The sequence below is a fragment of the Hemicordylus capensis genome, chromosome 1 (assembly GCF_027244095.1).
Source record: "Hemicordylus capensis ecotype Gifberg chromosome 1, rHemCap1.1.pri, whole genome shotgun sequence".
Taxonomy (NCBI): Eukaryota; Metazoa; Chordata; class Lepidosauria; order Squamata; family Cordylidae; genus Hemicordylus; species Hemicordylus capensis.
Genome location: NC_069657.1, coordinates 263,894,731 through 263,919,409, shown reverse-complemented (window position 1 = coordinate 263,919,409; position 24,679 = coordinate 263,894,731). Strand labels below are relative to the sequence as shown.

The 24,679-nt window shown below is 44.8% G+C and overlaps 1 protein-coding gene across 7 annotated transcripts in view; it reads right to left on the bottom strand.

Annotated features, from left to right (window-relative positions):
• Nucleotides 1–3,136: 3,136 nt before the first annotated feature.
• GPCPD1 (glycerophosphocholine phosphodiesterase 1) overlaps nt 3,137–24,679 on the bottom strand; it is an 87,991-nt gene continuing 66,448 nt past the window's right edge. For 6 of the 7 annotated variants that reach the window (XM_053284814.1, XM_053284813.1, XM_053284817.1 and 3 more), the window contains 7 exons: nt 23,729–23,790; nt 23,205–23,270; nt 22,517–22,653; nt 21,352–21,487; nt 10,399–10,559; nt 5,979–6,023; nt 3,137–4,588 (listed from right to left, as the gene is read on the bottom strand). In XM_053284814.1, coding sequence (XP_053140789.1) covers nt 4,408–4,588; nt 5,979–6,023; nt 10,399–10,559; nt 21,352–21,487; nt 22,517–22,653; nt 23,205–23,270; nt 23,729–23,790 — 788 coding nt within the window. In that variant the 3' untranslated portion in view covers nt 3,137–4,407. The remainder of the gene's footprint in view (nt 4,589–5,978; nt 6,024–10,398; nt 10,560–21,351; nt 21,488–22,516; nt 22,654–23,204; nt 23,271–23,728; nt 23,791–24,679) is intronic. The other variant, XM_053284818.1, reaches the window with a different exon arrangement.

Genomic DNA, 24,679 nt, shown 5'->3' with positions numbered 1-24,679 from the left:
ATTTCCTAGCCTCAAAACCTAAAGAGAAGTTACTCACCCCTCACTCAATATGAGGGCCAGCACTTGACAGTGTGCCTCTTTCTCAGCAGGGCTAAGCAAACAGATCAGCAAAACCACTTTAGTCATGCACAACCTTTGCATGATCATTCACCATAATAATACGCAGCTTGCCTTTGATGCAGTTTTGCTATATGGTTGTGTTAGCCTTTGGTAGGGATGTGAACTGTACATAAAAGAGCATTCCTTTTAAAATGGCAGCAGAACTACTTTCTGTTTGGAGCAAGTGAATGGCAAGTAAGTGTGTGAAAGTGTCTACAAGCATGAATGTGTTATTTGCACAGAAGCCAGAGAAAGCGTTTGCTGCATCCCACCCTGCCATTATGTCCTTACTGTTCTTCTGCAGCAAAGACACAGGGAGGGTGGAGAAGGCGGCAGGGCCCCATTCTCACTTCTTGTCCCAGGGCCCATTCCAACTTTCCTATGGGCTGGCTTCTGTGACATAATTATATGTGAACATTTATTCTGACCTCTCAGAAGCAGGTATCAGAATAAAGGTCAAAACTACTTCTGAGAAAAAAGCTCTCTAGTAAAATTTGGGAGAAAAGCCTTAGGAATCTGAATGTTGGTATGCTATTGGCAGAAAATGAGTGGATAAGGAAAGGGCGTTTTGAAAGAAAAGCTAAGAAGATAGCAAACCCATCAAGGCAGTGGCAGGGGGTGAGGACAGGAATTTCCCATACTGAGTTTACCAGCCAAAGCTTCAGCTGAAACTAATATACCCAAACCTAAGCATGTTTAAAATGCATTCCCAGGCTGAGCCCCCTTTGAGGTGTTTTGCCAGGACATTAGGGCAATTTCAAACACACAAATATTAGTTTAGATCTACTGTATATTACATTATAGATAAAGAATTAAAAGGCTGAGCACAGACTCAGTGTGGTTACAAAAGGAGCATTAGGACGTGGATGTGTATACCCAGCACTTATTTCACTAGATCACATGAAACTCTGTTCCAGGCAAAACAAACATTGCTCATTTTCTGCTCTCCCCAAGCTTCAGAATTTCATCTCTACTCTCATCCCTTGCTCTGGAAACTTTTTCCAGACCCAGAGATTCCTGGAGCCCTTCCTGTCCATCTACACACCACTCTTAGAAGCTGTTCTGGGAGTTCCCACGCACAAACCTCTTACCATAACTACTAACAAAACTGCATGTTAAAAGGTTAAATACCCGAGATCAGTTTATTTAAAGAGCAATTGTTTGACATTTGGCTTATCGGAGCTCTCAGGTAGATCCTTAATCTCTTTTCAAAAGGAGTTTCACTTTCAAAACACTGGGGACAAATTGACATTTTTGCCAGCATACTGAGGAGTGACCTTTTAAGCTGAACAAACAACATGGAAGAAAAATACCTTTGCTTAAGATATGAAAAATGTATTTAGATTGGTTTACAGATAGAATAGCCTAGGGTAAGTTATGGGACATTCTGGTCCGATTAGCACCTGCTACTAAAAATATTATCACAAGCTGGAATCGGCCTTTTACTTGGCAGGCGTGCGTGTGCATACTTCAGAGTTTAAGATTAATTAATGAGTGGTTTCCAAGGCAGTTAATCTCCTGCAATTTCAGTTTTACCACAACCAGTTTCATACATTGATGTAATGCAGGAGAACAAGTGTGTCCTACTTGCGTTGCAAAGGTGGGTGAGGAGAAGAACAAACGTGTTATGTCTGTTCTAACATTCTGCTTCCCTGGAACAAGGCCATATAAGCAGTCTCCTCCTTGCTACCCACAAATCCAGTGCATATATGGGAAATCCAGTGCAAAATATGGGAACAACCCATTTTTAAGTTCCTGTCTGAATTGTTTTGTATTGTTTGAACAGGATTCCCTCCACTCCAAATGTTGATTTTGACAAAAACTGACAAATGTTGATTTTGATCAATATCAACAACTTTGATGAAGGGGTCGAGGGAATATTCATCAGATTTGCAGATGAGAAAACTGGGGAGGGATAGCTAACACCTCAGAAGATAGACAATTAGTCTGACAGGATTGATTAACAAATCCATGCTGACTTCTACACTGCATCATCAAGATACTTGCAGCTTTTAAGATTATTACTTGCAGGGTTGTTGCAAGGAGTGCATGAAGATAATGTTTGCAAAGTCGTTTGAATACAATGAAGTGTTCTGTACATGCCAGTTGATACTACTGACTATGTGGGAGCCAGCCAGTCACTCAGCAATTTGCTACATGCATAAGGTACTAAGTGCCTCTATCTTCACAGAGATGCCATATTATGCCTGTTTTAAAACAGTTGCACTGGCTGCCGATTCGTTTCCAGGCGAAAAACAAAGTGCTGGTTATTACCTTTAAGGTTGCTGTTCAGGGCTTTAGAGAGCACCTTCTTCTGTATGATCCCCATTGCACGTTAAAGTCATCTGGAGGGGTGTGTCTCCAGTTACCACCAGTACGTCTGGTGGCGACTCGCAACTGGGCCTTCTCTGTAGCTGCTCCTGGCCTATGGAATGCACTTCTGGCAGATATCTGCAGTTTGGGCTCGCAGTTTGCCTTTCAGAGAACCCTGAAAACTTATTTGTTTGGCCTGGCCTTCCAAGGTTTTAAAGTTGTTTTTGGGTGTTTTAATTGGTTTTGAATTGTTGTAAATTTATTTTTATATTGTTTTAAGTAGTGTGTTATTTAGTTGGTGATTTTTTTATATCTTTTTAAACTTGTTGTGTACCACCCAGAGCCTTTGGGTTCTTACAAATCCAAATCTTGTAAGCATTCTTACAGAGCAGTGTGTAAGCGCAGAGACTTGAATGAAAAGTGGCAACAACTAGAGGATTCTTGTTTAAGAACAGGTTCCTTCACAAAAATAAAACAGGATAGAAAAACTAGACCATTTTCAAGTCTGACACCATTTAAATCTAGTGGATGCTCAAGAAGTATAAGCTCACAATTTTTGGCACAGATATCATCAACACACAAGTTCAGATGCAGATTGAGTTTAGATATAAAATGCATTTTAAAAAAATACTGTTGCCAGAGACCTAAAGATTATGAGGGAAGTGGTTTGCTCTTAACAGCAATTTTGTATGCCTTTCATGAACGCAGTAACGCAGACCAAACACCAGGTACATACTTGGATTTATTGTACAGCAGTGACAAGATTCATATCATACAAGTTGCTTCAATTATTGATTTGCCAGAGGAAAAAATAAATATTTATCATTTTTATTATGCATTTAACACTTCTGTAAGAAGTTGCAGGAACTGGGTTTCAATTACCTGCTACTGGAGAGAGGTATGTATTTGACAATACAAACATACATATGTGACAAGATATTCTATACCATAATTTCTGAATAAGTTATACACAGTGTACATTAGCTAAAGATTAAAGTTCGAAAGTCTCACAATTTGAAAATCAATTTTATATTCTTTTTTTAAACACACACACACACATGCACACGCTTCCTTCCTTCCTAGTGGCCAGAAATAAAAAGAACAAGATGGTAAAGGTCTTATTTAACTATTTACATGAAGGCCTGAGGCGTTTCAGCAGCAAAGATTAAGCATTTTTGTTCAGCCTTTAGTACCCTTGCACCATACTAGCACCACAAGGGCACAAGGACTGCTACCAACATTTACAGCTTCATGCTTAGTGCTTACTGAATTTTGAATTGTGCATCTGTGCCTTTCATATTTAAGTACAATGATACCTTTTTTTTTTTAAACCTGCAGTTAGATACTGGCAATTTGGCTTATATTGATTTGCAACATTCTGAACTTCAGCACAATATAATACACAAAAGTGGAGAAGGGGGACTAGTCACCTGTAGGTTGCTAGACAGAGACTACACCATATTTCTCATTCTATCTGACAAAACAAAAGAACAGTCAGAAAGCAACAATAAAAATAGATAATTGTACTTGTGCAATGTGATGGCATACACGTTTGTATGGATGCATTCGTCAGTGCAAATGCATGCATTGGAGGTGAAATATAATTTTATATAGTACAATCTCTCCACTCATCCAGCGACTAGCAATGGAGTCAAATCATACTATGATATTTGGCAATTTAGATCATAGCAACTTGTGTGCAACTATAGCACTTCAGATTGTGCAGAAACCAGGTGCATATGTTACAGTACAGAGATTTAATCTTAAACTGGTCAGTTCAGAATATACAAGAATTATACAGAATAATTACAACTGACCAAGCACTTTAGCAGGCTTTGACAATCTAGCAATGGACTTTTTTTTTAATACACACAACAGTGGGCCATGTATTATTGCTTCATTTGGAGGTAAGAACAGCGAGGGATTGCTAGCATTGTTCAGCTGAGGGAATTGGATGTACACATCAAGTAAAATTCTCTTCTGTTGTGGAGTCTGCTAGAGACTTTCTGTACTATCTACCAATCTTGGTCTGCTACTACATTTACACAAAGCATGACTACTAAAGTGGCTAAGAGTGGGACAAACGCAGCTTTTCAGCTCTGGTACCTCTTTCTTCAGCCGTTCTAGCTGCTCTGTCTGGAAAATATTTGGCTGTTCGGGCATGGAGTCATAAATCCTAAGACAAACATTCAAAGGAAAGTAATTAATGCAAGGGCATCCTACAGCAAAACATCTGAAACCATATATACATATTGTAGATTTGCTCCAACTACATTATTTGAAAGATTAACGCTAAGACTTTGTCAGCTTCACCTTAAATAAATGCAAAGAGTCAAACATCAGCCCTGATCTGAAGTAACATTAATTTTCTTATATGCTTAAGCAACCAAAGTCCTCTTCAGACATTATAAAAGCATAAGCAGTGCTCACACTTATAGCAGGGAGAAAGACTGGCATCTTGCTGACATTCACCCCCTTGTGTCTGACAAGCACACTTGCGGTTCTCTTTTTCTGAAGGGTTAGTCGCCATACACATGCTTGCCAGCATTTCAATAAACTGCAACCGCACTTGAGGCCAGGGCATCCTATCCCTATAGGAATCTGCAGAAGGTTCCCCGACACACCAAAAGAGACTTGCTGCATGGCTGTTTTCAGACAGTCCTGAGTTTCCCCCAAGCCAGGCTTCCCCAAGCTGACCCATAGCTGGTTTGTTCTTCTAGCCTGTTCTCACGTTCCAGCATTGCTTGGATAGATGTTAAAGTTTTCCTTATCCGTTTTCTTCTGGATCTGCCTAAGCCCAAGGATCAACAGAGCAGTGGTCCCTCTAATTTTTTTCATCTCTGTGCAGAATGAGTTTTGTTCTGGGCAGCAGTATAAAGACACTGTGTGTACACATGCATCAGAGTGGGGCCTTCCTGATTCAAACTGAGCGAGATCTAAAATTAACTGAGTGGACATCAGAAAACTTGTGAGCACGCCACGTGTGCACGCCTTAGAGGGAACAGTGTAGAGAGGCATATCTAGGGAAAATAGCACCTAGGGCAAGCACTGAAATTGCACCCCTGTCCAAACATCTGACACCCATCTTTCAGATAACTTTACCGTAATATCAGCTCAAAAATACAAATTCAGATATTTCCAGGAGAAACAGGTTGTAAGCAACACACACATGCATGTACACATACAACACAGTCGCCTTCCCAAGGAAATGCAACACATCCATGCACTGGGCATGCCTTCATAGAGCTAAGCAGTGAAAGCTCTCTATCAAATGCTCTGCCACCTCAGCACACCTCACTACAGGTTGCTGCCTCCAAGAAATTCAGGGATGGGTTTTTTCTGTCCAAACAGCTTTTGCCTTGAAGGGAGATGGTTGCAATGGGAAATCCTAGGGGCCCCAAACAATCTGAAATTATCCAGCAGCTTACTAGGCTTGGATCCAGCAGCCTGATCAGGAAGGAGGTGGGAGTTGCAACTAGCCACAGAACAGCAAAACAGTGTGATTTTCAGTTGTTGTTTTTAAAGCACCACACAAGTTAAAGGCAGGCACTTGAAATCCCACAAACCTTATAATCACATTGCTTGACAAATATTCAGATAAAGATAGAGCTCTGTATAGAAAATTAAACAGCATGCGAGTAAATATTTCTATTTTATTCCTTGCCTCTCCCCCACACCCTTCAGTTTTGCCAGCTTACAAGGTATTAAACCAACATTGTCTTTTTAAGGGATGTTTTGTCCACTTACTTTTGTGCCATTTATATCTGTTTTTTAAATGCTCGGGTCCCTTGCCAACAACTTTGCATTCTTCTGACTCTCTAGATCAGGGAAAAATCTAGACTTGGGTCTTGCAGAGGCCATTTGAGCATGTGCGGTGGCCATTTTTGTTTTCAGCAGCCTTATTATTATTATTTAAAATGGCCACCACACATGCTCAAATGGTCCCTGCAAGGTCCTATGCCTTGCTGTCCATGGTATCCTCAAAAGTCCTCCAGCACCAAAGTTCAAAAGCATCAATACTTTTTCTATCCTGCTTCTTCAAAGTCCAGCTTTCACATCCATAGAGTATCATGGGAAAACCATTGTCTGAACAATTCTAATCTCTGTAGGTTACACATCATGCATGGCATCTAAATATCCTTTCCAAGGCCTTCATTACTACCCTACCAAGTGCTAGTCTGCGTTGCATTTCTTGACTGCTGGATCCTTTACTGTTGATGGTTGATCCTAAAAGGCCAAAGCTATCCACCACTTCAATTTCCTCATTATCAATTCTGAGGCTGGTTGCTGTCCCCGTTGTCATTGGTTTAGAAATCTTTACATTTAGTCATAGTCCCATTTTTCACTATTCTCCTTGACTTTCATTAATAGAGCTTGCAGTTCATCTGCATTCTCAGCTATCAGAGTAGTGTCATCAGGGTAGAACAGGTTGTTGATGTTTCTTCCTCCAACTTTAAAACCATGCTCATCTTCTTCCAATCCAGCTTCTCTCAGTATATGTTCAGCATATTTCTGTAGCTATTCCATCAGTTCCTGTAGCCTTCCGATTTGATAATGACTGGAGTGCTGATCTAACTTCATCTTCCTGTACCAGAGGTTCTTGCAAGTAGGGAATATCTTCTAGACTAGAGTATCTTGGATGTTGAGGTCCCTGCTGTACAGATTTTCAGTATACTCCTTCCATATCTGTTTGATCTTCTCTGAATCAGTTACTATCTGTCCTTTGGAATCAAGGTTGGAACCTCCTTCTGAGTTCAGAGATCTTTTGAGGGGAAAACTTTCCTCATTTTTCCATGTCCATTTTCATCCTCAAGTTCTTTACAGATGTCATTGTAGTACTGGCTCCTTGTCCTTTCTAACAGCTTTCTGAAATTCCACATTAAATTCCTTACTGAGGTCTTTATCTTTCTTGACTTTGGCTTCTCTCCTCTTCTTAGCAATTTCCACCATCTGTTCTGACATCTATTTTGTTTTCTTCTGTTTTTTGGTCTTTGGCAGTCTCTTTTCATATTCATCCTTAATAACTTCTTTGATTTCATGCCATAGCTCCTCTGGTTCCCTATCAATGGGGTTCAGAACTTCAAAGCAGTTCCTGATGTTTTCCTTAAAATGGTGGATACATTCTCAAGATCATATCGTGGAAACTGGATACCTTTGTTTTTCCGCTTTAGCTTGATTTGGAATTTGCACATGAGCAGTTTGTGATCTGTTCTACAACTGGCCCCTAGCCACATCTTTGCTGTTATAACTAAGCTGCTCTTCCTCCTTGCACCAGTAGTGTAATCAATTTGACTTCTTTGTATTCCAGCTGGTGGCGTCCATGTGTATAGGTGCCACTTTGGTTTTTTGAAGAATGTGTTAGCAATGAAGAGCTCATTGGATTGGCAGAAACTACTAAGATGTTCTCCTGCTTCATTTCTGTATTCCTCCTTACCATTTCCAATGGTGGCATTCCAGTCTCCAACCACCAGCAGCACATCTTGCTTATATGTTCTGTCAATTTCAGGCTGAACTTGAGGATAAAACTCATCAAATTCCTCTTCTTCTGTATCAGTCACTGGGGCATAGCCTTGAAAAACTGTCATGTTAAACTGTCATGTTTTCAAGCAATAACTCCCTATATGGACATCTCTACCTTCGACAATACTTCCTTCCTTACATATATCATCATTGTGTTTAATTCCCTACATATTTTCCCCCTAGAATGAATCTAGAAAGTGCAGCCTCTTGGCAATGCCCTCTGTGCAGCAAGTTTGAACAACAAGGATATATGGTAAAGTTCCTACTCCTCCCCAGCTGAGGCACCTGGCAAAGTCTAAGCATCTTCCAGACACAGCTGGCTTTATTTATTTGGATAGGCATTTAGTGGCTGGGCCTTAGCAGGAAAGCTGGCAATGGCAATCTGATTTTAAAAAAAATATTTGAACTCTCAGTGGAAACAGAAAGGAGACCCTATAAACTAAGCTGGATTTTTAAAAAGGCTTCAACTTTTAATATTCAACAAATGAATACTAAGAAGATAGGGACTCAAGTGTTGTGGCAGCCAGCCCAGCATATGGGCAGGAGGGGAAAAATGGTACAGATGGAAGAGAATGCAGACTGAGGACTGCTACCTTTAGCTATCCTCTGGCAGTGTGGTTAACCCATCCCAGCCTTAAGTCCAGTTTGGGCAGCTAAGACTCTCTGAAGGTTTGCAAGGTGCTCAAAACTGTGCCTGCTCGAAGAACTAACAGTTGCTAGTTTTGTACATCTAAACATACTCCCTTCCGGTAAGGATCACTTAAAATGTGCACAAACCCTGAACATTACAGCCATGTATCCTGGCAAAAAGTTCTCTTCCCTAGCCCTGTAAGCGAGCAATTGACTTCAGTCTAGAGCAAATTGTACAAGAACACAACTAAATACTACACTCTAGACAGACTCTACACTCAAAGGCAGATTTGAGGGGAGCAGCCAGCACCTAGAACACACCACCCATGAAGGATGATAATTTATCTAGTAAGTCTTCTAAACCTGTACACCATACAAGTTATGCCCAGCTGCCATGCTCTTTTGTACTACAGTTCTCCACTGCCCCAACAAAATGCTTGTCACAGATGCCCACATCAGTGTTAGGGGTGGCTCTTCTACTGCTTTAAAGATTACTAACCCTGGGCTTTCGAGGTTAGGTCAAGCTGAACACACAAAAAGCAAACAAATCCTTAGCTGAATTGTAGCAACATATCTCTGAGAATATGCAATCCAGTTCTCAATATATAGCCAAGGAAATCAGAGTACAGACATGTACACGAAGTGAGTTGGAGATGTAAAGTAGGGAAAGTTGTTTGCCAAAAGCATAGGTTCAAGTTCTACGGTAAATGATGTCTGCTGCTTAACTTAACCAACTCCCTTCTGACACAAAACCGGGGAGGGGGGTTTACTTTAAGGGGAAGGCAGGGTGCCTCTCTTACCTGCCTATCCCTGCCCCACCACTTCCCCCTGCTGGCACTCTCCCAAAAAGCATAGGTGCAGGGCTACAGCATTCCTCCTTTCAGCGTCGCCATACAAATGGCCGATGTGCATGCACCCCAGTATTTTCCTTTCTCCTTGTTTAGTCCGATAAGCGTAAGAATTGTCATTTAAGCAGTCCTTTAGTCAATAACCAAGAAAATTAATAATATTTTTTACTCTGAAGTCTTAAGAGTCTATTCGCACCGAGGTGATAGGGGATGAGGTGTTGACACTTAGGCGGTCAAAATAGAAACTGAGTAAAAGGACGCCCCAACTGCTGAAAATAACGGAAGCACTGAGCACATGCAGGGCAGGTGGGGCATCACGGGGAGCTAGTCAATCTATCCACGAGGTTCCTGAGCAGGCGCAGAACCCATTCATTATAAATGCAATGGATCACAATCCAGATATCATACTTCCACACATCTTGGGTTTTGCACCAAAAAAATATAAGTGCTGTAATATTTGAGCTTTTAATACAAATTATACAGACATTTGCAGGGAGAAAGAGATCAGCTTTAGAATTAGAATGGAAAATGCAGTCAAACACCATTAAGTCACACATTTGAAGTAGGAAATAATAAATTCTGTGTATTCATTAACCTAAAAGATTCTGAGGTAATATGCTAACTTCATTCACTTGGATGAAACCATTATCCCATTTTTTAAATCACATAATACTATGCAGTTTTGTGATGGGATTGGATTTCATAGCTGTTGGCCCCTGGAGCAGTGTTGGGAGAGTATGTGCGGGAGGCAGAGTGCATATGTGGGAAGCAGATTCTATCTGGGGGGCCGTCTGGTGTGTGGGGTGGGTGGAAGTGTGAGCTTGGAATGAAGCATGAGTTGAGATATAGCTAGTAAGTCAATCTGATATTTGTAGAACCTTGGATTTCCCTCGATGAACCAGGGTTCCCAGAGCATTTATTCCAAATCACCTTTACTCTTAGCAGCCATCTCAGTGCCCAGAGCATATAGTTAGAATATTTTAAATACCTGTCATATACCAAACCCTGAACTCCATATTCTCTCAGCTTCTTCCGATTTTCAGGGTCATTCGCCTCATCACCCCAGCAGAAGACAACTAAGCCTTTAGACTGGGCCTCTTCAATAAATGATGGATTCACCATCAACTCTTCTGTATGTGCATTTATCCCCTGAAATAAATATAAAATATTAAGCATACACAGTGAGATGTTAACAGTGTAAGGAGAAAATGTTCAAATTATCACAATTTTTGGAAAAGCATAAGATTGTGGTTAAAATGTATTACAACCTGCCTAAGAAGACTACAATACATCATTAGTATTTTACCTGCAGTAAGGAAAAATAATAATATTTTTCATTTACTGTAAGATTCCATTATCCGAGATTCAGAGATGGGGCAGTCTTTAGTTCTGGGAAGTATCTCGATTGATAGGAAGTGTCTTATCAGGAAGATAATACCAGGGGGAGGGGCTTCTCCTCACTTCCCAGACTGAGCCCAGAGGCTGGAACAAAAATCATCTTATTTATTATACAGGTGGACCTCTGTATCCGCAGGAATTCCATTCTTTGCCACTACCATGGACTCCAAAGCTGCAGATACCAAGTCACCAAGTCAATGGGAATTCTGTGTGTGTGTGTTTAGAAAAGGGCAAAAATCAACAAGCTCCCCACACCCCCTCAAAGGAAAAAAGTGCTCTACTGTGCTCCCCAAGTCTCCAGGTGTTCAAGAATGCCCCCCCTCCCAGTTCCAATTCCCCAGGGAGAAATTTGCTCCCCACCTTTTTAAAAGAGCAGCAGAATGGCTCCTTTTCTTCAAATGGCACCAGGAAATGACCTCCAAGATCATTTCAGAACCTGCAGATATGTGGAATTAACCCCTTTTAAACCATCTCCCCCCCCGCCCCCCAGTTGCATATGCTGAGGTCGGGTGTCCATTATCTGGTGGCTGGTAGGTGAATCCGTGGATGTCAAATCTGCGGATAGTGAGGTTCTACTGCATACATGTTTACAATTGTATACCACTCTTCCTCCATGTCCAGAGCAGTGTATATGGTTATGTTTATACTCACAACCCCCCATGTGAGGTTGGTTAGGCTGAGAGATAAGTGACTTGTCCAGAGTCACCCAGGGAAGTTCATGGCTGAGCAGCAATTTGAAGAGACTAGTAACCTTGGCCGATATAAATAAGGGGAGTGTGTCCTGGCTGGACATTTCTAAGCATCTTTAGATACCACTAATCATGATATCTCAGACTGCCTTGCAGAGATAGGATTTGGAGGCACAGCTCTCCATTAGCTCCAATTCTTCCTGCAGGGCAGGACTTTGAAAGGGGCCGCTGAGACAGCCAGTTTCAGTTGTCCTCTATATCTTCTTTTTGTTATGAGTCTATTATCTAGAGTCTCTGCATGGCAGGAAGAACTCCTAGTTAGAGTAAAAATGGTGTAATTGTCTCACAGACAAGGTAGGTTTAAATATCCTTGCCTGAATGAGACCTGAAGATACTGACTGGGTAGGAATAAGACTATCTTCTTGCAGGCTGCTGTAAGATACAAGAACCTTCATAAATATCCTCAGGGCTGAAGCGAGACCAACAGAAAACCTTCTGTATTGGAAACTGTGGTGGAGAAATACTTTTGAATAATCTTGGTGTTGCTACAGTTACTCCAGGATGAGAAACTGTGTAATAATTAATTACTTGTGCTATGACTGAGCCACTTGAGGCTTAAACAGATGGAACACAGCCATTCTTTAAGATTCCACTAATTAACCATTGAGTTCTCTGTACATCTTGTCTTGAAATCCAGCAGATGAGGAACTTTATTCTTCAGGTTAGTACAAGTGTCCTTTGGCTAATGCAGCAACTGGAAGGAGCATAACTCACGAGGCCGTTTTCTGTATCTACGGATCAGATATTGCCAAAGTTTATTTCAAGGGAAGGTCCTGAAAGGGTTCTCATTTTGAACTCGGCTATCTGACTGAATATAATTTTCTTTGTCACGTGAATAAATGTTTAAGTGTACACATGCTAATAGGTAGTGTACAGGCATAAGGTCAAGTTAATTGCAGTGGGAAACTCCTCCTCTCCCTAGTTTCCACATGAACTTTATTCTCAGTAGTACAGCATAGTCCTGGCCCCCAAAAAGAGAAGGAGAAGTTTAAAAAGACACCCATTAATGACACTTCCAAAAACTCTAAAAGGTCCTTAAGGGAAATTTCCACCTTTACAGTATAGGAGGACCTTGCTATTCACGGGGGTTCTGTTCTCAGGTAGTACTGCGGACACCAAAACAGCAAATTCCAAGGCATTGGGGCAATGGAAATCTGGGAGTTAGGTACTGAAGAGCAGGGAAATGGCAAACACACAAGGAAAAAAGCCAAATAAAGCACCTTATCATGCTCCATGGGTCCCTGCATCATTTCAGCAATGCCCCCCCCAAGTCTCCACTCCATTTTTTGATGGAAAAATAATGATTTTAAAGCATTTTCTCTTTGCAAACGATCCACAAAGTGGCCCTGATGCTCAAAATGGCAGCCAGAAATTATCTTGGAGGTCATTTCTGGCCAACGATCAGCAGATTTAACCCCTTCTATACAGAGGTTGGGTGCCAATTTCCCGACTGCAGATACATGAAACCGCAGATGCCAGATACGTGAGTAATGAGGTCCTCCTGTATTTCAGAGACTGCTCCCATAAGGCTGCCATGTTCCTAGCAAGAGTTGCCTATACAATGTCCCCTGAATACAAAGTACCGTTAACATGAGGATTATGTTATTTAATACATGTCTTTGCAACTCAAAGATTAGATAGGCCAGGATATGACCATTTCCTTCCAGTGGTCCCTCTAATTCTTTTCATCTCTGTGTGGAATTAGTTTTGTTCTGGTTGGCAGTATGTGCACATGTGCATTCAGAATGGGGCCTTCCTGATTCAACCTGAGCGGGATCTAAAATGAACTGAGCGGACATCCAAACACTTGTGAGCACAAGCACATGCGCACACCTTAGAGGGAACAGTGTTTCCCTCTCTTCACCCCAAGACTACCCTACAGCTCTCAGAGTAATGAACACAGGCTGATCTGGTAAAACTGAAACACACCAGCCACAAAATCATACCGTAATTTCAGAGATCCAGTGTCAGGCTGGACCTGCCACTGGGAGATAGAGTAGGAGTCTGCCACCCAGCCCAAAAACCAGTTGCTTCAATTTGTTTCTGCTCTACTAGAAGGTATCCCTTTTTGTGTGGCCCAAATGCAACTTACTCCAGTCTGCTGGAAGCAGGATGGGGATGCCAGAAGCAGGATGGGGAGATATTTCTGCTGTGACAGCATGATGATAGCCAGTCCCCTAGAATAATGCTGCTCACATCATAGTGGTCTGTCTTAGACCAGGTTCCCAAGAGAATGGAGGAGTCTAACCAAGGAATGGAGAAATGGAGTCTAACCATGACCAAGCAACTGAGAAATATGGTAGTTTGCATTGCAGTTGCCCCTCCAGTACACAGTGTTTCCAAGGCCTAGTGCCTGGCAGAATGGTAAGATGGGCCCCACTCAACTTGTCTCCTAGTGAGTGGATTGGAAGAGCACCTAGGAGTGTGCACAGAACCAAAAAACATGGTTCAGTTCAAATTCAAACCAAACCACATTGCTCTGAACTGGTTCGGTCGAACCGACTGGCCAGTCCATTTGACCAAACTGGTTTGTCAGTTCAGGCGGCCAGTGTACTTGTTAAAGGGGAATCTGGTGAGGATCTCCCTTTACAAGTACAGGGGGGAGGTGACCCTTCCAAAAAGTTTGGGGGCGGACGGGTAGGCGAGGCGAGAGGGGGTAATAAGCTCCTTATCCAGCCAGCGTGGCTTCCAGCATGGCTTCTTGTCATTTCTAGTGTGGTCCCAAGCGCGGAAGGAAGCCAGAACCAAGCCACCAGCTTGGTAAAGGCCTCCGTGACCGAATCTCCAAACTGGCCTGGTTTGAGGCGAACCAGTTCAGCAACAAATCATTCATGCACACTCCTAAAAGAACCCTAGTGTCACCAACCAGTGGTTCAGACAAGTAGGGAGGAATGAGAGTCTCTGAGACATTGAGGGGAAAATGGAGGCAAGAGCCACCAGACTGCTTAACAGTGCCAACATTTTTTTAAAAAGGTAGGAAAAAAGAAAGGCCTCGTAGAATTATTTTGGGGTTCCTTAAAACACCTTCTTGTGAATGCTGGAGCCGACAAATTGAGAGAGACATAATCTCCAAATGGTGACTGAAAAGAATGATCACTGGCAATTCCCTCATGTTAACATCCAGAATGACATCTACCTTTTATGAGTCATTAAAGGGCACTATGAGGTCTGGCTGAGCGACACAGTAGACAGGTCAATGGGGCTGAGCAGCCACTCAGCCTCATTTCCAGGACAAGGCAGGGAGGAGAGAATGGAGCATTGGTACTCACCGTGAAGGCGTCTTCTGGCTGCTGTTGTAGAGGACAACTCCCTGGGTTATCATCCCATGCTCACTCCAGGGCAGGGCGTATGCTAATTAGAAAGCCATAAAAGGAGCCGGATGGTAACCCCACCCAGTTCTTGTAGTCAGCCAAGCTTCGAACAGAAGGAAACCTCAATAACACACATATATGAGTAGAAAAGGCAAGTAAACGGAAACAGGTAAACAAACAGGTAAAACAACAGGTAAAAAACAGCAGGAAGATAGAGAACCATCCCCCCAGGAATCTGGGACCGCATAGGGAAGGTCGAATTGTCCTCTACAACAGCAGCCAGAAGAAGCCTTCACGGTGAGTACCAATGCTCCATTCTCGGCTGCTGTGTGAGGACAACTCCCTGGGGACATACCAAAGCCAGGTGACCCAGGGTGGGGGTCCCAGGCTATTGAGGGGGGAGGACGTGCTGTAGAACCCTTCTGCCAAAGGCAGCCTGAGCGTAGTGTATAGTGTCCATCTTGTAGTGCCTGGTGAAGGTGTACGGGGATGCCCACGTGGCTGCTCTGCAGATCTCCTCCCATAGGGCATTGGTGGAGAACACTGCTGAAGTGGAGGCCGCTCTAGTTGAATGCGCTGTGATTCGCGTGGGTGGAGGCAAGTGTTGGGTCTCGTATGCCAAGGAGATGCAGGCTCTGATCCAACGACCGATGACAGCTGAGGAGACCTTTTGGCCCATGGAGGTAGGAAGGAGACAAATAAGGAGTCTGTCGTCCTGAAGAAGACGGTTCTTTTAATGTAGGTCTTCAAGCAGCGGTGAATGTCCAACTTATGCCACTCCTTTTCCCTGGGGTTGACAGGCTTGGGACAGAAGGAGGACAGGACCAGGTTTTGAGACCTGTGAAAAATGGAGGCGACCTTAGGAAGAACTGAAGGGTCCGGGATTAAGGTTACTGAATCAGCTGAGAATATACAGAACCTGGGATTGGAGGACAGCGAGGCTAATTCTGAGATCCTTCTGGCCGAGGTGATGGCCACCAGGAAGGCCAACTTCAGGGAGAGGAAGCGTAAGGAAATGGACTTAATCGGTTCAAATTGAGGCTTATGAATGACCCGCAAGACTTTGTGGAGGTCCCACATAGGGAACCTATGTACTACAGGAGGGGATGTTAGCGATGCTCCACAAAGGAAATGCTTTAGGTGGGCATGGGACAAGAGAGACTTGTCCTTGAATGGTAGCAGAAGAGGAGCCAAGGCCGAAGAATGCCGCTTGACGGTATCGGCCTTAAGGCCCTTGTCGAGGCCGTCTTGTAGGAATTGTAGCAGTTCAGGTAGGGAACATGCCCTCGGAGTCAGGTGCCTGTTTCTGCACCATCTGAGGAAAACGCTCCAAGTGCACTGGTATATGCGGTGAGTGGAAGAGCGTCTGGAGGCCATCAGGGTGTCTAGAACGCTCTGGGAGTAACCGAAGCCCCCTAGAAGTTCCCGTTCAAGTGCCAGGCAGCAAGCTGGAACCAGGCGGGATCCGGATGGAGTACTGGGCCCTGCGAGAGCAGGTCTGCGGAGATGGGAAGAAGAAGAACTGGAGGCCCGGTTGCGAGGTTCAGGATCTCTGGGAACCACGGCCTGCGGGGCCAATGGGGGGCCACTAGAATCACCCTGGCCCCCAGGAGCCAAATGCACCTGAGAAGTCTGGCCAGAAGCGGAACTGGTGGGAAGGCGTAGAGGAGGATCCTTGGCTAGGGAGCCATCATGGCGTCCGTCTGTTCCGCCTGTGGGCACTGGAACCGACTGAAGAACCGTGGAAGCTGGGTGTTGCTGGGAGTAGCAAACAAGTCGACTTGAGGGGCTCCCAGTCTTCTGGACAGGAATAGGAAGGCTCTGTGGCTCAGGGCCCATTCGGCTGGGTGGATGTCTTGCTGGCTCAGCCAGTCCGCTTGTACATTCAGTTCTCCCTTCAGGTGGACTGCTGATAGGGAGGACAGGTGAGATTCGGCCCACTGAAGAAGCAGAACTGCCTCCTAATGGAGGGAGCGAGACCTGGTGCCACCTTGCCGGCTGACGTGTGCTTTTGCCGTCATGTTGTCGGTCTGGTCCAGGACATCCTTGCCCCTCAGCACAGGTAGGAAGGCTTGAAGGGCCAAGCGAATCGCACAAAGCTCCAGCCAATTCATGGAGAAGGAACCACTGGAGGCAACAAAGATGGAACCTCGCCCAGGGGACAGAGTCGATGGAGGAAAGCAGTAGACCCAATAACTGAGCCAGATGAAGGACGCGAGGCCTGCTGGTCGCCAGGGTCTTTGATGTCATGGACCAAATCTTGAGTCTGCGTTCCTCTGGAAGAAACAATCAGTCCCTTTGGGTGTCCAGGACTACTCCTAAGTGCTGGAGACTGAACGTGGGAGACAGGTGGCTCTTGGCATGGTTGACCTGGAAACCGTGGGACATTAGGGCCTCTAGGGTGATCTGGATGTCCCGTTCTGCTTGGTCTCGTGACAGCACGAGCAAATCGTCCAAATACGCAAAGAGGCGGACCTTTTGCAGGCGGATGTAGGCTACAAGAGGGGCCAGCACCTTTGTGAATGCCCTTGGAAAGGCTGAATGGAAGGGCTCGATACTGATAATGTGCTCCCCTGTAACAGAATCTGAGGAGATGACGGGATAGAGGGTGAATAGGAACGTGCAGATAGGCCTCTGACAGATCCACTGATGCCATCAGGTCCCCGTGTTGTAGGCCCTCCGCGATGGAGTGGAGAGTCTCCATACGGAACCTGCGCTTGCTTATCCACCAGTTTAAGGATTTTAGATCGAGGACTGCCCTGTAGGTGCCGTCCCGCTTGGGCACGGTGAATAAGATTGAATAAAGCCCTTGACGGTGCTCTGGAGGGGGGACAGGTTCTATGGCTGCGATGGCTAACAGGTGGTCTATGGCCTGTTGAAGGATTCTGTGTCTTGTGATGGATCGAGATGTTGGGGTGGGAAGAAACCTGTCTAGTGGGCGGCCTGACAACTATTAAATATCCCTCTAAAACTGTTTTCAGGACCCATTTGTCTGTGGTGGACGCCTCCCAGGCATGGTAAAAGTGGGAGAGGCGACCTCCTATCTTTAAAGAATCACTGTGATTGACGTGGCTTAAACTGCTGGCCCGGCTGGGCTCTCGAATTGGACTTGGCGGGGAAGTTTCCCTTTGGCCAATTGGGGCATCTAAATCTGTTGTCTCGCTCGCGGGGGCAAAAGGAACAAAATTAGTGCTGTTAAGGTTGACCCCTACGAAAAGAGCGCTGATCGTCCCTCCTGGCTGTGCTGGGAAGGGTCATCTTTCTATCCTTGGATTCAATGAGGATGTCCTTAAGGGCTTCATCCCCAAAAAGCTTAGTGGCTGAGAAGGGGACTGCCGCCAAGTTGGCTTTTGATGATGCATCAACCTGCCAGTGGCGGAGCCAAAGGGTTCGCATAGCAATAACATTAGTAGCTTTAGCCTGGGCCCCTGAAACGTACCACATCCAGGGTGGTGTCAGCAACGTAGGATTGTGCCTTCTGGAGCTTTAGGGCAATCTGGCGGGACCTGGCTGGATCTGGGGGAGGAGATTGAAGCAACTCATTGCTCCAGAGCAGTGCTGCCCGAGAAATGATAGAGACAGCTATAGAGGCTCTGATAGAAAGAGAGATACAATCGTTATTTCTCTTTAACTGTACTTCGATTCTCTTTCTCCTTCAGCGTCGACTCTCCATCTCGTGGGAGGACCGCACGAGAGGTCAGGGCTGCGACATGAGCATCTACCAGGGGCGTTTGGAGTTGTGCAGCTGCTGAGGGGATGAACGCATAGTGCTTGTTAGCTAAGGAAGAGACCTTCTTCTGAACTGCTGGTGCTTGCTACTCCTGCTGGAGAACTTCCGAGAAGGTATTTGGCAAGGGAAACAGGAGCTCTGGTGAAGAATGTGTAGGTAATACCAGAGATTCCTTGGAGGGAATAGCCCCAGATTGCAAACCCTCAATAGTGAGACCCAGGGTGTGCATAGCCTTAACAAACATGGAAAAATCGTCAGATGGAAAAAGGCGCTTAAACTGAGGGGGGGGGATTCCCCCATCCCCGTCTGTCCATCAGACCACTCCCCTTCTTCCCTGGAATCGTCCCCCCAAGTCCACCAGATCAGGGGAAACCCCCCCTGTAAGGGCTGCCCCAGCTTGGCCCGAGGGGAAATGAGGGGGTGCAGGGACCCTTCCTATGTGGGTAGGAGACTCTGGACACGCGTCTTCCGAAGAGTGGATTAGGGTAGAGTGTGTGGCAGAGGGTCTGGGATCCCTACGCCCCTTATGCTGCCCCTTGTGGCCCTTCCGCCTCTTTCTGTGGGATTTCCCATGCGGAGTCAGAATCAGAAGAGGAGAAGGAGGAGGGGGAGGGAGATCGCCTCCTTCGCGTGTGGCCCTTCTTTCCCCCCTTGCGCTGATGCAGGGCTTGCGAGAGCACATTGCTGATCCAGCTTTTCCAGCTCTCGGGCATCTCTGTCCCTGGGGCTGCAGAGGAGGTGGAAGAGGGAGGGGCCACTCCCTGGTCTCCTGCCGAAGCCTGCGCTATTGGTTCGAGCAGAGGGGGGCCATCCAATGGCGAGGCCTGAATTGGAGCCATGGAGGGGGGCTGCCTGCCCTCGGGGGCACCCGTTCCGCTAGGGGATTGCCGCCTGAACTCACCCCTCCTCGGACTGTATGATGCCCTCCTCCTCTCCCGAGGAACCGGTGGCCTCCGAGGATCTGACCGCTGAGAGAAGCTCCAGCACTTGGGCTCTCCTGCACTGCCACTGGGCCCTTGCATGGTCTGCCTTGTCGAGGGCCAAGTCCAAGTGGCGCCCTTCGCTCTGCGTGCCTGCCTGTGCAGCGGCAGCATGGCGGTCTTTCTTTGAGGCGCCCGCTGCCGCCACAGAGGGGGCGGTGCTGCCGAGGTACCCTCGCCGGGGGGGGGGGATGCGTTGGTCCTGGGCGCGGCTGTGGTGGGTCTAGCGGCAGCCGCACTCGCAGCGGGGCGGTCCGCCTTTGCCGTTTGCACCCTTTGCCTCTCCGTGCGTGGTCGGAGGCCCTGAAGGCACGGCTGCTCCATGGCAGGGGGAGAGAGAGAGGGGTGTGTGTGTCTGGGCAGCAAGCAGAGAGCGGAGGAAATGAGCGGGGTGAAGCAGGGAGAGAGGCTTGGAAGGGAGCCTTTGTAAAAGAAAAATTGCCTTTTTTTTTTTTGGAATAGGGGGGTTAGCAAGGCTGAGTATCCTTTCCTGGAGCATTAGCACTAGCAGGATGAAAAGAACTGGGTGGGGTTACCATCGGCTCCTTTTATGGCTTTCTAATTAGCATACGTCCTGCCCTGGAGCGAGCATGGGATGATAACCCAGGGAGTTGTCCTCACACAGCAGCCGAGAAGATACAGAGCAACAGAAGCACCCACAAGCCTCATTTGCTTCAACACCGGGGGTGGTGGTCAAGCAAGTGATGTCAAGCCAAGTAGAAAAAGCCATGTCTTCAGAAATGGTCTTTTCTCCAGGCCTTGGGGGCAGGGCTTGACAAAACCACTTTCCCCAAGTCCCTGCCTTAAATGGTGCCTTTTTTCTGGGGAGGAAATAAGCTACTAAAGTAAAATGCAAACAGTGCTGCAATGATTTGGATACAAGTTTTGCCAGAACTTTGCTGCCTGCAAACTAGACAGGGCTGGTCTGGAAGTTGAAGAGTACCATGACCTCAGAACAGTATGCTGGTGACCTCCAAACTTGACTACTACAATGTGCTCTATCTGGGGCTGCCTTTATATGTAGTCCAGAAACTGCAGTTGGTACGGAATGCAGTAGCCAGGTTGGTCTCCGGATCACCTCGGAGAGATGCCAACCCGAGACACTGGAATGCGCTCCCTGATGAAAGAAGAGCCTCCCCATCTGACAACGTTTAGAAAATCTCTAATGACACATTTATTCACCCAAGCAGTTTGGTTTTAAATTTTATTAGGTTTTAATTTGTTTTATGTTGCTGTAAACCACCCAGAGATGGAGGTTGGGGCAGTGTACAAAATAAAATAAACTAGCTGGTTCTCTTTCATTCTTGGTCCCTCGTTCTTAGCCCTCCCCTCTCCAATGTTTTTTCTCTCTGGCCAGCCGCTTTTTCTGGCCGGACGCCACTTTCTCTCCCCCCCACCCCGCTTTCTCTTTTCCCACTGCCACTGCTTTCCCCCCCCTCCACCGCCACTTTCTCTTTCTCTCCCCTGCTGCCCCCCCCCCGACTGGCCTGTTTGTTGGCCTTATGTTCCCTGCCACCGTCACCTTCCTCTACCCCTCCCCTCGCTTGTGAACTCTCACGAGAGCTACCATGCATGGGATTAATGATGGGTATGTCTAAGAGAATTGGATAGCTTGGATAGCCAGGATAGCTAGATAGGGGGTCAGTTTTGGTTGATGGGTGTGTCAACAAGAGGAGGTATTTCCCAGAACTAAAGACTGCCTCACCCCAGAACCAGTGAAAACTGATATAGCCAAGACTACAATTTTATTTGTCTAGATGTTCCGTTACTTACCAGCAGATTTTCAAACAGTGCAAAACTGATGGCAATTGATGTTGAACGACACCGGAAATCCATGAGTTCTGGATAAACTACAGTTTTTCCTTGCGTTAAAAATAATATGGGATATTTGTTTTGTTTATGTCTGACCCTGTAAGAAAGTGTGAACGAAGTTACTACTTCTAATAGAAAAAGTTCTATAGTATAGTTCTTACATCAACGAAGACACATTAGACACATGCCAACACAGGTGTGTCTGGTGGCTACTCAGGGACGGACCTTCTCCGTTGCTGCCCCGAAGCTTTGGAATGCGCTCCCTAGCGAAATAAGAGCCTCCTCATCTCTGACAATTTTTAAAAAGTATTTAAAGATGCACCTGTTCACCCAGTCTTTTAACTGATACTGTTTTGATTGTTTTTAATGTTGTTTTAGAATATTGTTGTTGTTTTTAATTGTCATATTTAAAATTTCTTGTTTTTGTTTTTAACTAATGTTTTAATGTTGTTTTTATTTTGTTGTAAATCACTCAGAGATGTAAGTTTTGGGCGGTATAAAAATATGTAAAATAAATAAATCAATAAAATTACTCCTAAACTGTAATTTACCTGCAAAATCCTATCTACCCATCTGTTACTATTATTATATAGTATACTAGTATCTTTTAGCCCGTTAAAATAACGGGCGCAAGTCTCCCGAAAATTGATGCCCATTGCTGTGTTTGCTGCCCGCTCTGCCGCCGTCTTTTCCCTCCCCATGGTCGGGCCGGACCTGCCACCGCCGTCTTTGTCCTTCCTGCAGCCGGGCCGGACCCGCCCCCACGTCTTCCCCCTCCCCGCGGTTGGGCCGGACCCGCCGCCGCTGCCGCCCCCGGGCCGGTTCCGCCGCCGCCGCCGCCTCTGGCCTCCCCGCGGCCGGGCTGGACCTGCCGCCGCCGCCTCTGGCCTCCTCCTCTTAAAACTTTTTAAGAGTTTTAAGGAACAGCAAACCCAAGACACCACTGAGACACGTGCCAACAAAAAGGAAAATGCTTAATAGTAAGACCTACTTACATTCCCACAGTTAAATATGAACTACTATTTGGGTAAAAAACATTTAGCATTATTTGAAATCAAACATAATGCTCCCCAGTTAAATCCACATTTCTCTAAGATGAGGTGAAAACATATTTCTGCCAACTCACATTGTACATATGTCTGCATCAAATGAAGAAAATACAATTCTTCTACTTCCAGCTTTGACCAGAACAGTTTTCAAAATTATATCTAGGTAGAGGTTCATGTCAAAGTAGGTTGAAAGATCACCATCCCATTTGCCATCCTGACAAAAAAACCAAAACTTCAGTTATTTAAATTTGTACAAGACTTTAAACAACAATTGATTTAAGTGTACTTCTTAACACAAAAGGGCAAATTACTCCCTTACAGAAAATCTGCTTTGGGTCAAAATACAGGGTTGGGTGTTTGACGAAACAAAGATTTGGCCAAACAACCAGTCAAAACGTTTTATTTAACACATTAACTTCTCTAGAACAAGGAGTGGAAAATGTTTTTTGATCATCAACAGAACCGATACTCATGCTTACTAATCAGTTAACTATTATCACAGAATAATGAAATTAAACGTTTTTAAAGTTGAAATTTTTTAAGACTGGCACCTTAAAATTAAATACTGAAGTTAAGTATTCTAAAGCTAGAAAACTCTGTCTGGTTTAGAAATTCAACTCACTCGCCCCGATAGAGAGTCAAAAGGAAAAAGAAGCAAAAGCACACTAAATTGTAGAATCTGACTAAATATTGGAATGAAGTAACTAGGTAATGTTCATACTTCATGCAGATATTAAGTTATACATTAAGAATATCATTACTAACCCTTTGCTGGCAGATCCATTTTATTTCTATATTAAAGCCAACATTTTCAGGAATGACCTCTAGTACCTGGATGGAGAGAAAAACATTAAAGCAAACTCAGAGTCCTGACAGTAAGAACTAGCCATCGGGGGTGGAAGTGTGGGATACAGTGCTAAAATCTTATCTTAAAAGGTGGTTGAATTGGGGAAGATTTCCTTCTGATTCATTTATTTTCAGATTCTCAGGGGAAAGGTTTCAGGAAGACACATTTCAATAATTCACTGTAATCTTTAGCAACAAAATATTCCAAAGTATAATACTGTTATTTTAATAGGGAAAATCTTTAAAAGTTATCCTTAGCTACAAACAATGGAAACTATTTACATAATATTGATCTTTGTTCTGTGACACTGCCAGGTATATTCTAGCTTCTTAAATAACCTAGAATGAGACTCTTGGACTTCTGTTTTATTGTTACTCCCTTTTATTTTATAGCGTATAGTTTTTTGTAACACTGTATATAGGTGGTGGGAATGAATACTTACAGTTTGTAAAGAGGGGAATGGCTGCATGTCAGAAGAAGTGTTTTCTTCTCCTTTAAATGATTCTGGAGTAAAATATAAAAGATGCCTTGAATTCTTAAGCAAAAACTACACACCACAATAAAGGGTATCTACGATTTCTAACCAATTAGTTCTCTCTCACTCTCTCTCACACACACACACGATCAGCAACTGTCAGCCTGCAGAATGACTCTGTCCCACCACCAGAGATGCCACTGGCCTTGCACAAAACTACTCTGCTGTTTACTAGCAAGACTAGCTCCCCATCCCAAAAGGGGTGGGTGTGAGAAGAGAGGGCAAGAGAGAAACCCACATGCTCTTTCTAAGAGCTACCAAGTGAGGCACACTCACTTTGCCAATCTCCCAGGGATGGATCTGCAATTAAACAAGTGTGTCCAATGAATATGGGCAGCCACTAAGAACAGCCCTGCTCGGTCAGGCCTAAGGCCTATCTAGTTTAACATCCTGTTTCACACAGTGGCCCATGCCTCAGAGAAGCCCACAGGCAAGAGATGCCCTCAGGCATGCCCTCTCTCCTGCTATTGCTCCCCTGCAACTGGCATTCAGAGGCATCTTCCCTCTGAAGTGAGAAGTGGCCTATAGCCACCAAAACTAGTAGTCAATGATAGACCATGAACCTGTCTAAGCCCCTCTTCAAGCCATTCAAGCCAGCTGGTGGGAGCCACACCTGAATTTCCGACTTAAATCAATATTTCCCCAAAGGAATCAATGAGAAAAAAATATTAACTCACAAATAGTTGGGCAGAAAGCGCTGAAATTTCACATGGTGTTCCTATATGATTATCGCATTAAATGTTGAGGAGATCAGTCCACCCGCTGGTTAATGAATTCTTAATTCTAAAAAAATCTTATAAAATCAAAGGGTAGACTGATCTCCCTGAACATCCACACATTTAATGCTACCATCATGTG